This window comes from Psittacula echo (assembly GCF_963264785.1).
Source record: "Psittacula echo genome assembly, chromosome: 10".
Classification (NCBI taxonomy): domain Eukaryota; kingdom Metazoa; phylum Chordata; class Aves; order Psittaciformes; family Psittacidae; genus Psittacula; species Psittacula echo.
The window spans coordinates 14,754,358-14,769,045 of NC_137741.1; the positions used below are offsets into that span (position 1 = coordinate 14,754,358).

The following is a 14,688-nucleotide window of genomic DNA, read 5'->3' on the forward strand; positions in this document are numbered from 1 at the left end:
TTCTTGGCCTTCAGTTACGTTTTCCCTTTGTATATTATTGCTAGCCCAATTTGTATTTACAGACTCTTCCTTTATTCCATTTATAGCTTTTGTCTAACCCTAGGGCTGTTTTCTGCTGATGGTTCATGGCCAGAAGATGCCAGCTGAACACACCTTGCTTGGCAGAAGAGCCATCACCTCTCCATGGCTTCTAGGTTGGCCTGAGGCACTCAGATTTCCCACTGTGTGCTGCTCCCAGCTTTGCAGAACAACATGTGAATGGCACCTTCCCAGTGTCTGGAAGCTGCTCTGTAACAACCTTGCAGCATCCCTGTTTGTGTTAGTTCCTCTGAGCATCCACATCTTGGGCACGAAATCCACTTTCTTTTGAACCCCCCCTCCACTTTCATGTGTGCAGTGCTCTGATGCTTTCCTTTGGAGACCTTGAGCATATCGGAAAGCTCTTGAGCCTGTGGCTTTTCAGACAGGCACTAAATGATAAGGTGATGCTTGACTTGGGAGCCATGTTTGATTGGCAGCAAAATCCATCTTTTGTTACTTCTTGTGCTGCGTTTGCTTTTAAAAAAAAGCAGTAAAAGCAGGACACTTGCAATATTTCTTATGTAAACCGCATTGGACAGTGAGCCACAGAAATCCCATTAGACTCAAACCTCTGTATCCAGTAATGGTGTGTCCCTGATAAAGACTCCTTTCAATTAACCTTCCAGCACTGAGTGACTGGCGCTGATGTAGCTCCTGATATTCTCAGTGCACTTGTATGACCTTCCTTTTGCTCAGGTGCTGGTGCCTATTCTGCTTCCCTTGGTCCTTCTGACCCAGCCAGCACAATCAGATTTCTGATGCTTTAAGAAGTCTGTTTGTCTGTCTTGTGTCTGTCCCCTGTCTTGCTGCTTTTCTGCCAGCTTTTCTTGCAGGATCTCAGGGCTATGGGCAGAGAGATGGTAAAGGCTGGATGGCAACAGGACATGTGGCACTCCAACAGCTTTCATCCTGTGAACCAGGTGGGTACATGCTGCAGAGCACATTGATGGTTCTGTGGGCAAGCAACAGGACAGGATTTTGTGGGTTTGCTTTTGCCTTGCTTCCCAAGTTTCAGAGCCCCTGGTGATCAATGCATCTGAATCCTTGTGCTTCCCTGTCTTGTTATATGGTTACAAAAGCTTTTTTCTGGCCAAGCACTCCTCAGCTGAATAGTGAAAGGACTTTGATTTCTTTAACTTTTCCCCTTGCTCCAAAGCTGCAGGACATGGGCTGAGCTGTGCAAGGTCGGTCAGTGTAGCAGTAACAGCCTGGCACTACCTGTCCACCAGGCTGACGCCTCATTAGGCAGCGGCGTTCCTTGCTTGAGCTGTTTGCTGGCAAAGGTCTGATTTGCTTTTGTTTCTCCTGGGGAAGAGTTGTAGTATAAGGAAAGGAGCTCTCAAGAAAACACCTATGTGGGGAAACCCTGAATTGCACATTCTTCTTCTAATGTTTTGACATAAAAATACCACACTGGTTTTAGACTGTTTTTTTCCCTCCCAGAAATCAAATCTTTTCCTAGGGCACCTTTTAGCTGTTGCAGTTTGCTGCAAGGGTGGGTTGATGTATGTTCTTGGGTTTGTGAGGGTGCGAAGAGCACTGAAAAGACTGTTTTAAAGGAGCATGGTAGGAAATGCTCAGTGGGTACACAAGGCCCTTGGCAGGTTTTAGGGAGGAGGACCACAGAGAGAGGTGCCTCCCGGGGCAGCTTTGCCAGAGGAGCAGCAGCACTACTACATTTGGTCACTGTAGAAGAAACTCCTATAAAACTGCAACAAGGCAATGGCAATTTGTGGGTAACACTGCAAAGCCCCCAGTGTTTTCTGCATTCTGCTTTTTCCAGGTTTGAACTGGAGTTTTTGGAGGAGTTTATTTTCTGTGGGTGACAGAACTAGTGTGAATTCAGCCTTTTTAAAGCAAGGAGCATGTTACTTATGCTCTCCGTGGCTATCTTCTTTCTCCCCAGTAGCTTTGCAACATGTCAGGCATTGGCTTTGCCTGGAGGACTCCCTGAGCCCCTGCTCTTGGCAGTGCACCCTCCACCTCTGAAAGCTGCTCTTGCACAGGTTTCTCTTGCCTTCCAGTGTCCTTCCTCCATTTGGGCATGTTATGACAGCCTCAGGTATGGAGTCAGAGTGGTACAAGACAGAGGTGGGTGACCCAGCACCTCATGAACAGGGCATTAAGGTTATGTTGGATGGGGATTGTGAGGATGCACTGGTGGGGATGATACCTGACCCTGGGCCTGAGCTCCAGGGGGATGTGTGGGACTGGATCTGTGATGGGGGTCACAGGGATGAGAGCCGGGGAAGTGCCAGAGCCATCCAGCCGCTGTTCAACCTGATTTCAGGGTGTTAATGGGAGCAGCGGGCAGCGCTGCATCGCCCTCAGCACTGCTCCCTGCCTTCCAGCTGGTCATTTGATAGCTCCTGCGTGCTCCTCAAAGGCGTAAAATGGAGCGATGCTGGATTAGATGTACCTGCTGCCCTTGGAGCGCTCCAGGAGCTTCGGTCCTCGGCCCTCCCGCCTCCGGCCTGCTGGCGCTGTCGCCATGGCAACGGTGAGAAACAGCCATCCGCATGGAAACGGCCTTGCTGCGCCCAGCAACCGATCCGGGGGGGATAATGCATCAAATGGTGAGTTAGGAGAAGTGAGGGGCGCTGGCGGGGAGTCCTGGTCTGTGTCACTGCGCTGAGCCCGCATCCTCTGGGGTACTGCAGCATTGGCACTGTCCCCATCGCTGGGGTGCCTCTCCTGAAGCATTGCCCCCCTCACACAGCCAGTGTCTGGCCCTGAAGGATGGTTTTCATTGCTGCTGCCCTATTTTTTTAGGGCTAAGTCCTGAGGTCAGGGCAAGGTCCTGATTAGCTGTGCTGTTACCTGCAGCAGTATAGGTAGGTCAGTGGTTCAGTCTTGACAGGTGAGTCGTTAATGCTGGTGAAATCCCTCTCTGTAAAGGAGAAGTGGCAGCTGGCAGCCAAACAGGTCTCCTGTAAAATAGGGCAGACAAATGTGTGTCGTGCAGCCCATCTGGCTTCAGGCAGTGAAGTCTGAGTTAATCCCTCCCCATCCTGCCTCCTACCTCTTAAACCCTCAGACAATCGCTCTGCCCACGCTGGCTCCTTCCCCAGAGAGAGCTCAGATTTGGAGGTGATGTTGGTGCTCTGATAAGGGCTTCAGACCCAGCAGGGTTTGTCCCACTTTTACACTGGCCCTTTTGGTGACAGCGCTACTGCTGTTGGCTGCAGGATTATTAGGGGATGGGATCTCCCCAGCCGGCTGCACTGCTTCCCTTGCAGGGATTTTGGTAAATGGGGTTGTTTTTACAGTCATGTCCAAGGGCAGACTGTTCCGGAGCATCTCCCAGCTGCTTCCCACCTTTGCCATTACAGAGAAGCCCAATCTCAAATAGTTTGCATTCCTTGGTCAGGTTGACCCCGGCAACTCAGGAGATTGATTCCTTCTGTGGGTTCAATAGGAACACAATGATAGGCAGCATCCAGGCCTGGGCAAGGGGCTATGTGAGAGCTGTGGGTGGCAATTAGGAGAGCAAGTTGTTTGCCTGCAGGCTGGTGCATGAAGAAACGAGTCCTGTTTCACCACTTCACCTTGGGACCTGCTGAAGGGGCTGGGGGATGAAACACATGTATTTATACTGCCTGGGGCCCCAGGTTCTGTTTATTACCTGGAGTCCTGTGTGTGATGTGAAGCTTGGTCTGCTCCTGCACTGAGGAGAAAGCACAGGGATGAAGGGCCAAAAGCTGGAGTCTTGAGCGATGTGGCTGGGAGGTACAGCAGGTATCAGTCCCAGCCCTGCTGGCTTAGTTTAGCTTTGCAAAGTGAATTGTTAAGTGTAAAGGCGCAGAGGAAGGATTTCAGAGACAGTTCTGAGGACTGCCATTGCCCCTGGGAGATGCTTTGGAGCAGTTTCTAAATACAGCTTTGGGATGGCTTTTGTGCCTTCTTTACAATAGTGAAGTGAAAGCCTCTAAGAGCTGGTCATGCTGGCAAGGGGCTCCTAAGCAAGGCCACCCTGTGCTTCTGACTTGGGGGTCTGGCTGTGGGAACAGCAAAAAGGGGAGCACATCTAGCCTGGTTCTGGAGAGCCCTTTCCTGCATCCTTCTCCTCATCTGTTCTGACTCTTGGACCACCAGCTGGGAGACTTTAGCCTTAGGAAAGTATTTTGGGGGGGCGTACGTTCTATTTTCTCTTCCTGCAATTTCCCCTCTGTGTTCAATCTCTTTCCCCATCCTCATCTAGCATCCAGCCCCTCACACCCAACCTTTTCTCCCTCCTGCTTACTTTAGAAGCACAAGCTTTGAAGCCTCTGTTGGGAGCAGCAATAGCTGTCAGGGCTCCGTGGCTGCAGGGAGGTTTGGGTCCAAGGGGCACAGCCTCCAGCCCTCCATAGATGGGGCATAGGAAGAGAGTTACGAACTCCTGAGGGATGAAGGGGCCATGACAAGTGCCACTGGCTGGGGAAGCTTGGAAAGCACACAAGAGGAAGCATGAATCAGACAAAAAGGAATAGTGTTGAAGCTTGGCTTCCTCTGCAGCTACCCAAGAGGACGCCGTGGCCTAGCTTCACTATCAGCACGGGAACTTGGATGCTATTAGGCAGTTCATTAGTAAAACCTCTGAGCAGTTCCCACTGCTGTTTAGTACCCATTAATGCCTCTTGAGGGGAGAGGAGAGCATTGGAAAAGCACAAAAACAATGTGAGGGTCCTTGATCGCTTTTTTTGGTCTGAAAAGTCATGGGCTGATCTTAGAGGGGCAGCTGTGAGGGGAAGAGAGGCCAGGCAAGGACAGCAGGCAGGAAAGCAATATCCTGATTATCTGCAGAAACATCACCTAACTTGAACTGTTCCTTCTCCAGAGGCTCCTGAGCCTTTAAGAGCTCTATTCACCACCCTGCTTTGGGCACTTCTCCAGCCAGGTATCCCCACAACAGAGGGAAAGCCAGCAAGACCTACAGATGTCCCCAGCAATGAGGCTGTGGTTAACCACCCCTGCCTCCCCAAGCTATTAGCTGCTCCAGGTTATTAGCTGCCCTCTCCTCCCTGGCCTGTACATGCAATCAGCTGTTGAAGGACACTGACATTGCTTACTGCTTTAATTGAATCTCACAAAGGAATTGAAATTGGCTGTCCAAGTCCTGTTGTTGAAATGCTCACATAAGAAATAGTAAATCACCAATTCAGTACATAAAGCTGCAGCTCTGGGTAGAAAGTCCTTGTTGCTGGGGTTAGGGAAATAATTCCTCTTTGCAGAATAATGTACTATTAGGGAGAAGGCCGGGGGCTATTTTTCCAAGCTACCAGGTGCTATCCCTGTCCAAGGGAAGGGTAACTGAGTTACACCAAATCCCCAAGATGGAATGGACCTCATTACGGGATAAACAGACCTGAGGCAGCATTGTATCTGTAAATCAGAAGACTGGTTTGTATTTCACCCCCTATATGATGAGAAAGGTCCATGTGGTGGTTTGGAGAGCAAAACCCCAGAAAGAGCAGGGTCAAACCAGGGTGAAGCTTTGCAGTCAGTAGCAGTTTCTGAGCTTGTTTCACAGAAAAAGGCTTATTTGAGGGTAGGGAATCAAAAGTTAGGAAGGAGTGGGGAGAAAATGTCCCAAAGCAAAGGGGAAGCCCAAAGGGAGAAAATGTGACCCTAATGAGGGTTCTAATGCTGTGGCTGTGCTATGACAAGTGAAGTAATGCTGCTCAGGAGGAATGTGAGCCAGTAAAAAACAGGATTCCACACAGGCACTAAGAAAAGCAATTGGAACTGGTGAACAACAGTGGCTGACTAAAACCAGGCCCTTCATAGTTTTATCTCAAGGGTAGGGAAATCATGAAGTGCTGTTGGTGTCTATTCATCTCCTGTAAGATGAACAATAGAGAGTACAGTGTGTGCAGGAAGGAGCAGCATAGAGCTTGTGGAGGGTGGGAAAGCTTGCCTTGAGTGCTATACTCTCCCTCTTCCCTGCCCACTGCCCCAGAGGCCCAGGATGTGCTGCAGAATCAACAGCTCAGACTGAGCATTAAGTGAGAGTTTGGCTTTGGGGGTGCTCCAGGAGGACAGGTAGGTGGAAAGTGTGACTTCTATGGAAAGCTGCACAACTGGAGCACCATGCTGGACAGCTGAGGAGTGCTGGGGACTTGGAAAGCAAATACTGCATGATACTGTACAGACCCAGCCACTGAACCATGCAGGAGTGTCAGCCTCTTCTCTCCAGCTCAGAGTGCTGTGTGAGTGTCAGTTAGAGGAGGAAGTAGGGGAGCTACCAGAACTAGGTAGGGAGATAAAACTTAGCACTGTGTAAGCAGTGCAGTGTATTGGTAGACTTCATGGAATGCTCACAAATACTCAGAAACCAAGAGTGGCCTTTACAAAGGGCACAGCCTTGAGCCTGGATAAGACAGAGCTTTATTCTCTTTCATTGCTTTCTGACTCGAGTCACCCGCCTCCTCTTCCCTGAATTTCAGAGACTGCAAATCTCTTCCCAATCTTATTTTTCCATTTGTTCTCTCATCTTTATCTGACGTGGGCACTCCTGCATTGATGCAATGAGCAGCTTGTGGTGGAGAGGGGTAGTGTTTGGTTTTCTCAGCATGTTAGATAGTACATCACTGACAAGCCTGCCAGTGCGGACTGGTGCTCCTCCCTTCCAGGGCTGGCCACTGTGTTCAGCACAGAAGCTGGTCCAGTCTTGCTTAAGGCACATCAGTGCTCACGCAGGCCCTCCCTATCCAGCTGCCTGGGTACTAGGAGGTGTGAGGTTTGCAGTTTATAGCTGACCTGAATATCTTCTCCTTTAAAAGAGGAATATGAAGTCACTTTAAGCTCAGCCATATTTCTGGAATGAGGGGGAAGCTTTTAGTGTGTCAAACATCTATGGAAGAGCCTCTCTTCTTTGCTGTCAGATCTGTGACAGCTCAAGGAACTTCCCTTTAAGATAACCTACCCTCTAATCAAATTGAGATAGCAGGAGTAAGGTAGGGGGTTCACCTGAATCGTGTTTTCTTCTCTTCTGTCAAATGCAACTCAACAGGCTCTTCTAAGCAGGCGGATTTCTTTCAAAACCTGCCGTATGCCATTCAGCCCCATGAAGGAGGTTCACTGCCTCGTTGCCATGGTAGCCCTTCTCTAAAGAGGAAGAGAATAGTTAATTATGCAATTTAAGAAACTAAGGAGGAACGACAGAAAGAGAAATAACAGAAAGGAAGATGCTGGGTTTGTGATAGAACTGCTGCCTTCACCAAAATACACTGTTTACAGGTGAAATGCTTGCCCAGCGTGTGCTGGATATGGCCAGGGCTTCTCTGGCAGCAGGATACTGGGGAGATGCCCTTTGCCTCTGCTATCCAGGAAAATCAATCCTGTAGTCAGTTACTGCTGTTGCCTTCCCTGCTTAATGCTCCAGAGAGCCTCAGACATATTACCTTGGCAGAAATTCTCTCTGGATGGAGCTGGGGCAGCAATAATACATCACAGCCCCATGACATGCCTATGCTGTCTGTGGCTATAGAGTGGTACAGTTCAACACTTGAGTGTTTTAAATCTCCTTTCAGCATTTCCTTGTTCCTCAGGCCTGCTGCCCCTCTGCTTGCTTTCCCCAGGACCCCAGCAAACAGAGTTCATGGTGCACCAGGCAGGAGCAAAGAGGCTGCCAGCATCAAAACTGGCAAGATCCCAGCCCCTTTAGGACTGGTATTTTCCAGCAGCACTGGCAACTTGGGTGAAACAAAGCACCACAGCAGCTCTTTGCCAATAGGGGATCCAGACATGGAGTTGCCTCTTGCACAGCACCCTGACCTCTGCAAGCCAGGGGAAAGGGAAGTGTTACTCCAGGCCTTGTTTCCAAATGTGTACAGTAAGAGAAAGAGGGAAGGAAGCTGATATGACCCCATGCAGTTGTTTACTACACATGACTAGAAGGAGATCTACACCTCAAGCTCCCCTTCATCTAACAAGGACAATAATAGCACAGAGGGCGAGGCAAGAGCCACATACGGTGGTAAGAGGAAGAGTGCAGTCAAGAGGCAATAATAATCCAAAATACTTCTGGGAACACAGCAGGAATGACTGTCAAAAGACCAACATTTTAATCAACAAACTTTATACACAAGAGGCTTCCCACTAAGGGAGTACACATGTTCCTGCTTTTACCACCTGGGCTTTTAAGGCCCAGGATGGTCTCTCTTCAAGCTTCCCTCAACAAGTATTTCCAGGTAAGGTGGATTCCCAGAATCTATCACAGGAGCAATATTCAGCTGCTGTTGCATGAACCAATGTTGGATGCTGTGTGTCTCTTCCGTTCCCCCCTCACATTCTCCTGGCCTTCCGAGGACGGCATCCGTTGTGTGGCACTGGGGTGTTGTCAGTGATGGAGATGACCTCCAAACCTCCCATTGTCAAACCCCTGATGGCGGCCTGGAAGAACAAGACAGCAGATGACACAGTGAACAGCAGAGAAGGGAAAAAGCTCAGGGAAAAATAGCTTGGTCCCTGTCCGAAAATCCAGCGGTTCTACTTTGTAATTAATTTAAAACTAAGTAATTTGTGTCAGAAAATCCAGTTTAAACTTATCTGCTTGTTTCATTGGCATTCCCAGCAATTTTCCTACTTGAAAGAAGTATCAAATACAGCTTTTGTTCTGCCTCCAAAGTGACAGAACTCTGAAATTCTAAAATTTCATTACCAGGCACTTGAGTGAAGAATTCTTTACATCACCTTCACAAGAACCAACTTCACAGGTACAGTCATGAGACCAGCCAGAGTTTAAAATCTCTGGATGATGCCTGAGAAAGGAAAATGTATAAAGAAACCGGCACCTACTTTTCGTCCCGGTCCCAGTCCTTTCACCATCACTCGTACGTGCAGCACACCTTTCCCACGGGCTTTCTGCAAGAAGAACTGGTTAGTGTTCTCTGTGATCTAACTACTGCTGCTGTGGCTTCCCTGGGCTCTCCCATTCCCTTCTGACCCACTATCATAGTATTCTTTATGTAAGGAGTAGGTAGTAATGGATACAAAAGGCAAATATGGGGATTCCTGCACAAAGATGCTAGAAGGAGGAACCTGCATATAGCCATGGCAGCTTCAGAACTGTGCCAAGCTTTCAGGGCTGCATACACAGAACTGAAATTATCTGTGACCTAAAGCCAGGGCAGAAAATGACATATCCATGCATATGTGACTGAACTGGCAAGGGACTAACAAGGCCTAACGTAAAGCTGTTTTCCTTTCTCTAATGCAGCAACTTCTCTCCTGTGAGCAGTGCATTTCTTCTAGAGGGCAAATGAGAAAAGCAGACAAGCTTTGTATTTGCTGTGCAGGAGTCCACACCTTCAGTGCCAAAATGCAATGGGCTTGTAAATTGAAACCGAGAATGTGCTGCAAAGCATAGCTGTGCTGCCACCACGTGGAGGCAGCTCCTCTGGATCTCAAGCACTGAGAAGGAGGCATGGATGGACCCAGGTGCTGGGGAGGTGGTGGGTGCTCCCCTTTGGAAGGATGAGGATCACCAGTGCAGACTCACCACTGCTGCTGCCATGGCTGCGGTCTGTGCCGCAATGGCAGTTCCCTTCTTGGCATTCTGGAAGCCTTCTGTGCCACAGGATGTGTGGGCCAATGACATGTTGTCAAAGGTGACCACTTGGACATGGGTGCTACAGAAAGACGGGCAAAAAAAATAAGCTATAACAAAACTTCACTCTCACTCATCTTACTGGCACAGGACTTGGGTCTCCTTTCTCAACGCCACCCTCACTCAGCATTCCCTTTTGAGGTATCCCACCTACATGAACCTGCTGCAGAGACCTCCCAGCATTTGGCTTTCCATCACCCCAGAGAATCAGAGCAACATGGCAGAACCTTCCTGGATAAGGTATACTTTATCCAGGTACACCTCAGACACTGCTTAGCCCTTTCAGACCCACCTCTTGCAACGAGCATTTTACCTCTTCTGGTTATTAAAATAATGCACAAAACATTCCTAGAACTTGAAAGAGAAACAGTAAAATATCACACTATGGATCACTACTGAAACACAACCATCTCGCATGGAGAACATGTTGCTGTACAGCTGCTGAGAAAACTGACAGTGCTAGAGCAGGAAGTAACCTGTCATTAAAGCCATCAGCATGTAATTATTCATACCAGAATGTAGTCAATGTAGTAACAATCTTACTGCTCTTAAAGACACAATAAGGACGGTTATGCTTCCTGAACAGCACCGAGGTTTGAATTCTTCCTAGTAATGACCACCACTCCCCTGGGTTTTTTCCTTTAAGCCTTTTGGTGAAACACTGACTAACCAAAGCCCAGGTATGTTGTAAGCCTTTCTTTTGCATGCTAGCAGGAGTGCAGCTGCTGATTTGCTTACTTATTGTACGTAGCTTTGATGTGAGCTATCGGGATCTCTTCATAGACCTTTCCATCCCATCTCATGGAGCTCCTCTGCAGGATTAAAGGGCTAAGGAGCAAAACAACAGTTATCAGATACTCACTCTTTGCAAAGTTTTATTTCACATTCATTAGGAACAGTAGTGACATGACAAGGGGTAATGGGTTCAAACTGAAACAGGGGAGATTTAGGTTGGATATAAGGAAGAAGTTCTTCACTATGAGGGTGCTGAGGCGCTGGCTCAGGCTGCCCAGAGAAGCTGTGGCTGCCCCATCCCTGGCAGTGTTCAAGGCCAGGTTGGATGGGGCTTGGAGCAACCTGCTCTAGTGAAAGGTGTCCCTGCCCATGGTAGAGGGCTGGAACCGAATGATCTTAAGGTACTTTCCAACCCAAACCAGTCTGTAATTGTGTGATTCTGTGACACTGGGGAAGAAAGAGGTGATCAAGTCTCCAAAACATACAAACCGCGTTTGTGACTGAATCAGATCACTCCCTTCCTCAGCGGAGGAAACACCGAAATTGATAAACGCTCCCATCAAGCTGCAACCGGCAGAACCCTTCCACTTCACCTCACCTCAGGCCGGTCGCGCTTTGTGTTTCCGCCTCCTTCGAGGCCGCCGCCTCCGCGAGGTCCTGTGGGCCGGTCCGCAGGCCGCAGCACAGGGCGACAGCGCGGCCCCTGCGGGAAACAAGGAGCAACCGGCGGTGAGGACACCGATATCCCCTCACACACCGGGATCCCCTCACACACGCACCGGGTTCCATACCCCCGTGCCCACTGCAGCTCACCCGCAGGCCGCTCCGCGCAGCCGTTGCCAAGCGACCGCCAGCGCCGCGCTCATGGCGGCTCCCACAGCGCGCCCGGAGAGGTCGCCGCAAAGCACGGCGGGAGCGGGGAGGAAACATGGCGGCGCGCAGCGCAGTGCATTGTGGTCTGCGCCACAGCGCAATGGCGGCCCCCAGGCAGCGGGCGGTGGGCTGGGCACGGTGGGCTTGTACCGCGGCCGCGCCCCGGTCCTGGCGGCTCTTCGGGGCCATGTGCCTGCTGAGACTGCCCCGCATCACGCAGCCGCTCGAGAAGGAGGAGGAAGAGATGGCGGCTCTCATGGGGCAGGTAGAGCGGGCTGTTGGCGGCATGCTGCTGCTTCAGGCTTGGAGGGGAGAGCACACTGTGGGGCTGGCCGGGGGCTATGGGCTGGGAGGAGATAGCAGCCCTGCACAGCCAGTCTGGTGCACCTTAGGTGATGTTGTTTCTCGCCGCGAAGCCATAGTGAGTGCTCTGTGTGAGACTTGGGTATTGTGGGGCTTAATAGTTCTTCCTTGATGCTGTCGATGTCCCTGCTAGTGGCTCCTGCTGTGAGCACGGAAATTCCCACCATCTTTCATTCAGTGAGGTAGAACATAGTTTAATTCTATGTGCCGAGTCCAGCCCATAGTGCTGGTGGCTCAATAACTCGCTGCATTGCCCTTCTAGATAGAGGTGGAGAAAAGCCACTATTCAGACCATGAAATCCGCAAGCTGGAGGAGGAGGAGCTGCTCCGGAGGAGGAAGGAAAGCGGCTACGATGATGAAGTGCCCGGCAAAACAGTCATCATGGCTCGGGACCTGGAGGACAAGTGGGAACAGAAGTTCCTTCGATTCAAAGCTGCTCCGCGGATAACAGGTACAGGCTGAAGTTCAGGTGGAGTGAGAACACCCTGATTATTTGCTGGACACAACTGAGTGCAGTTCAGTAGAGGGAAGGTATTCACTGAGTCTTTTTGTTTTAAAGAGAGTTGACTCTGTGACAGCACTGTTAGCACATAAGGAATTAACTGGCTGACAAGGAAATTGGTGTTCTCATGATGAAAAGATGTTGTTTCCAGACATAGAAATGTTTGGTTTCTTGGTTCCCAAGCTCTGCCTAGTTCTCATGTTGAGTTTTGTCAAGGTAGAGGTCCAGGCTTCTTGCTATAAGTTCCTTCTGAAACTGAGTGCAGTCTAACCGTGGGTTCCAGCTGAATCCTGCAATTCTGGAGCATTTCTGTCTTGATCTTGTTGCATGTGTTCATGTCTGTGTATTATTGCTGGGAGGGTGTGAGATGCGGAGGGTTGATGAATCAAGGGGATCAGACCAGTGCTGCCGGGAGACTTTGTTTCCAGCATATGTTGTTTTTTGGCAGATGCTGATGAAAGCAACAGTCGAACATCGCTGAACAGGAAGCTGGACAGAAACCTGATGCTTCTGGTGAAACACAAAATCGGCAACCAGGAGCTGTGGCTCCTGCCTCAAGTGGAGTGGCAGCCTGGGGAGACGCTGCGAAGCACGGCTGAGCGAGCCATGGCTACCTTCTTGGGTGTGTAGTTTGCCCTGTGCCCGGCTATCCCTCCACTTTGTCCCAGTGGTTTCCTTTTTGTGCCCTGTCTGAGGGGTTTTTGCCATCAGCTGGAGTGAAATCACCTCCCGTCTGCTGGGAATAAGCATTTCATAGCAGAGGGATGGAGCTCAATGGGATGGGCTTTGTGGCAAGAAGTGTGATACTGGCTCTGTAACTGATTACTGTCACAGAGCAACCGCAGTGTGTAGAGGGCTGGTGGGGCTGACAGGATCTCTGCCTGCCACCAGCTGCACTGCTGCATCTGGCCCTCACTGATGTTGCAGGGGCAGTCTGGTGATGCTCTGTGGCTTGCTTCAGGTTTATGGCTTCTCCTTCCCTCTTGTCACCCTGTGGCAGATGAGTGATGGCAAACTCATGTCCTTGCTCTTCCCTGTGGGTTGACAAAGCTCAGTTCCCTCCCTCTCTCACTCTGGGAGGACCTTCTGGACTCCAGAGAAGCTTGGTTTTGTCATGAAATTTACAGTTGGCAGTGTTTCTGCTGAGAGGCAGCAGTCAGTCTGAACTAGGCCCAAGGAGTGGCTTATGCTGCCTTTTTGTTACTACAGGAGAGCAGGTGCTGTTGCTTTGTGTTCTTACCTCTTGTTTTCTTTTTCTTGCATTGCTGGGGTCTTGCAGGAGACCACGTTGAAGCCAAAGTCCTGGGGAATGCTCCATATGGGATTTACAAGTATAAATTCCCCAGGGCCATCAGGACTGAAGATAATGTGGGTGCTAAAGTATTCTTCTTCAAAGCCTTCCTCCAGAGCAGTGACTTGGCCCAAGCAGAGAAGAAGGGGAATCACCTGTGGGTCACAAAGGATGAGCTGGGAGATTACTTGAAGCCAGAGTACCTGAAGAAAGTCAATCGATTCCTTCTGGACTTGTAAGGGATGGGCTGTGCTCCAACAGATGGGGAAGATGTGGGATGCAACTCCAGGGAGAAGCACAGCTGCTGCCTTGCATGGTCTGTGTGTATGAGATGTTAATGTGGGCTCTGGAGGATAATTTGCCTTTGCCTTACTTGCTACTTCTCTTCACCAGGCCTGTACTGAATAAATATTAAAACTTCTACTTGGAAGTGAAGTTCTCCTGAGGGAATTCTGTGCTCTTGTTGAATCCTCCTCCTCCACCTCTGCTGGAAATGCATGTTGTGATCTTTTCCTTTCCCAAGTGTGTGATTCCCTGGGGCTGTAGTACCCAGGGGGCTTGCTTTCCTCTCTAGGCTTCTATCGTAGTCTCAAACTCAAATGGTTTCTTCTATGCATTGGCTAGTGCTTGTCTCTGATATCTGGTCTTGAAGAGCAGCACTGGGGGTTATCTGTGTCCAGGTGGGAACACAAGGCTGAGAAAGGTGGGTTTCTGGGGAGAGATGGAAGCTGGGGTATTCACAGTTTATTAATGTTTAATCTGTGTTGGAGCTGCCTCTGGCCTAGAGCCCATGATACATGGTGGCTATGGAGTACACAGATGCATGAGGAACAGGCAGCAGCTCTTTCTTTAGATGAGTACTGCTTTCCCACCCACACTGCCCTCCTCTTGAGCCTCAAGCTATAATAACAGACACTGAAGGAAGGGTAACACTTGGGCAACAACAGTCTGGGCTGGGAAGGTAGTTTTTCCTGGCTTCAGAAGGCTGCTCTGTCATTTGCTGCCTCCTGGGGGCAACCCCAAAATTGGCTCTGGGGAGTTCTTGGCTCCCATTTGTGGTGCATTAGGCCAACACTGCTAACCCATCCCAGCTGGGTCTGCCTCAGGTGGCCTGACACTGTTACCCCAATTTCTTTATTAGATCTATCCTGGGCTTATATGGTGCTGTTTCTTGGAGGGTTTTTCCTGGTTGTAAATGTTGCTGTTTGGTGGTCAGAGTGTGGGCTCAGGGCTGGCTGGACCTTACAGAG

General features: G+C 49.9%; 3 protein-coding genes across 8 annotated transcripts in view; 2 read left to right on the plus strand and 1 right to left on the minus strand.

Annotated features, from left to right (window-relative positions):
• The window catches only part of DET1 (DET1 partner of COP1 E3 ubiquitin ligase), a 23,803-nt gene extending 14,245 nt beyond the window's left edge, over positions 1–9,558 (plus strand). Inside the window, exons 5-6 of one of the 5 annotated variants that reach the window (XR_013957710.1) lie at positions 104–2,657; positions 9,284–9,558. Coding sequence is in view for 1 of the 5 variants with exons in the window: in XM_080625952.1 (XP_080482078.1) it covers positions 104–119 (16 nt within the window). In the remaining 4 variants the exon portion in view is untranslated. Of the gene's footprint in view, positions 1–103; positions 3,009–7,643; positions 7,995–9,283 lie in introns of those variants that run through there. The other 4 variants (XR_013957711.1, XR_013957712.1, XR_013957713.1 and 1 more) reach the window with 4 other exon arrangements.
• MRPS11 (mitochondrial ribosomal protein S11) lies at positions 8,106–11,314 on the minus strand. 2 transcript variants are annotated; one of them, XM_080625954.1, is made up of 6 exons: positions 11,222–11,314; positions 11,007–11,111; positions 10,412–10,501; positions 9,566–9,695; positions 8,863–8,928; positions 8,106–8,457 (listed from the first exon to the last, which is right to left on the minus strand). In XM_080625954.1, the coding sequence occupies exons 1-6, from the start codon at positions 11,272–11,274 to the stop codon at positions 8,350–8,352; spliced, it is 552 nt and encodes a 183-aa protein (XP_080482080.1). In that variant the 5' UTR covers positions 11,275–11,314; the 3' UTR covers positions 8,106–8,349. The 2 variants fall into 2 exon arrangements, with proteins under 2 accessions (XP_080482080.1, XP_080482081.1); XM_080625955.1 differs by lacking the exon at positions 11,222–11,314 and having other exon boundaries at positions 10,898–11,034.
• Positions 11,309–13,868, plus strand: MRPL46 (mitochondrial ribosomal protein L46). Its single transcript, XM_080625953.1, has 4 exons — positions 11,309–11,546; positions 11,907–12,096; positions 12,596–12,769; positions 13,427–13,868. Exons 1-4 carry the CDS (start codon positions 11,337–11,339, stop codon positions 13,675–13,677), a joined length of 825 nt encoding a protein of 274 aa, XP_080482079.1. The 5' UTR covers positions 11,309–11,336; the 3' UTR covers positions 13,678–13,868.
• The last annotated feature ends 820 nt before the right edge of the window (positions 13,869–14,688 follow it).

Excerpts from the sequence above, each read along its gene's own strand:
- MRPL46 (XM_080625953.1), top strand. The coding sequence starts at position 11,337 with ATGGCGGCGCGCAGCGCAGTGCATTGTGGTCTGCGCCACAGCGCAATG. Across the intron at positions 12,097-12,595 it reads AGCTGCTCCGCGGATAACAG|ATGCTGATGAAAGCAACAGT; the intron begins GTACAGGCTGAA and ends GTTTTTTGGCAG. Across the intron at positions 12,770-13,426 it reads AGCCATGGCTACCTTCTTGG|GAGACCACGTTGAAGCCAAA; the intron begins GTGTGTAGTTTG and ends GGGGTCTTGCAG.
- MRPS11 (XM_080625954.1), bottom strand. The coding sequence starts at position 11,274 with ATGAGCGCGGCGCTGGCGGTCGCTTGGCAACGGCTGCGCGGAGCGGCC. Across the intron at positions 9,696-10,411 it reads ATCAAAGCTACGTACAATAA|CACCCATGTCCAAGTGGTCA; the intron begins GTAAGCAAATCA and ends GTCTTTCTGTAG. Across the intron at positions 8,929-9,565 it reads CAGCCATGGCAGCAGCAGTG|AAAGCCCGTGGGAAAGGTGT; the intron begins GTGAGTCTGCAC and ends TTCTTCTTGCAG.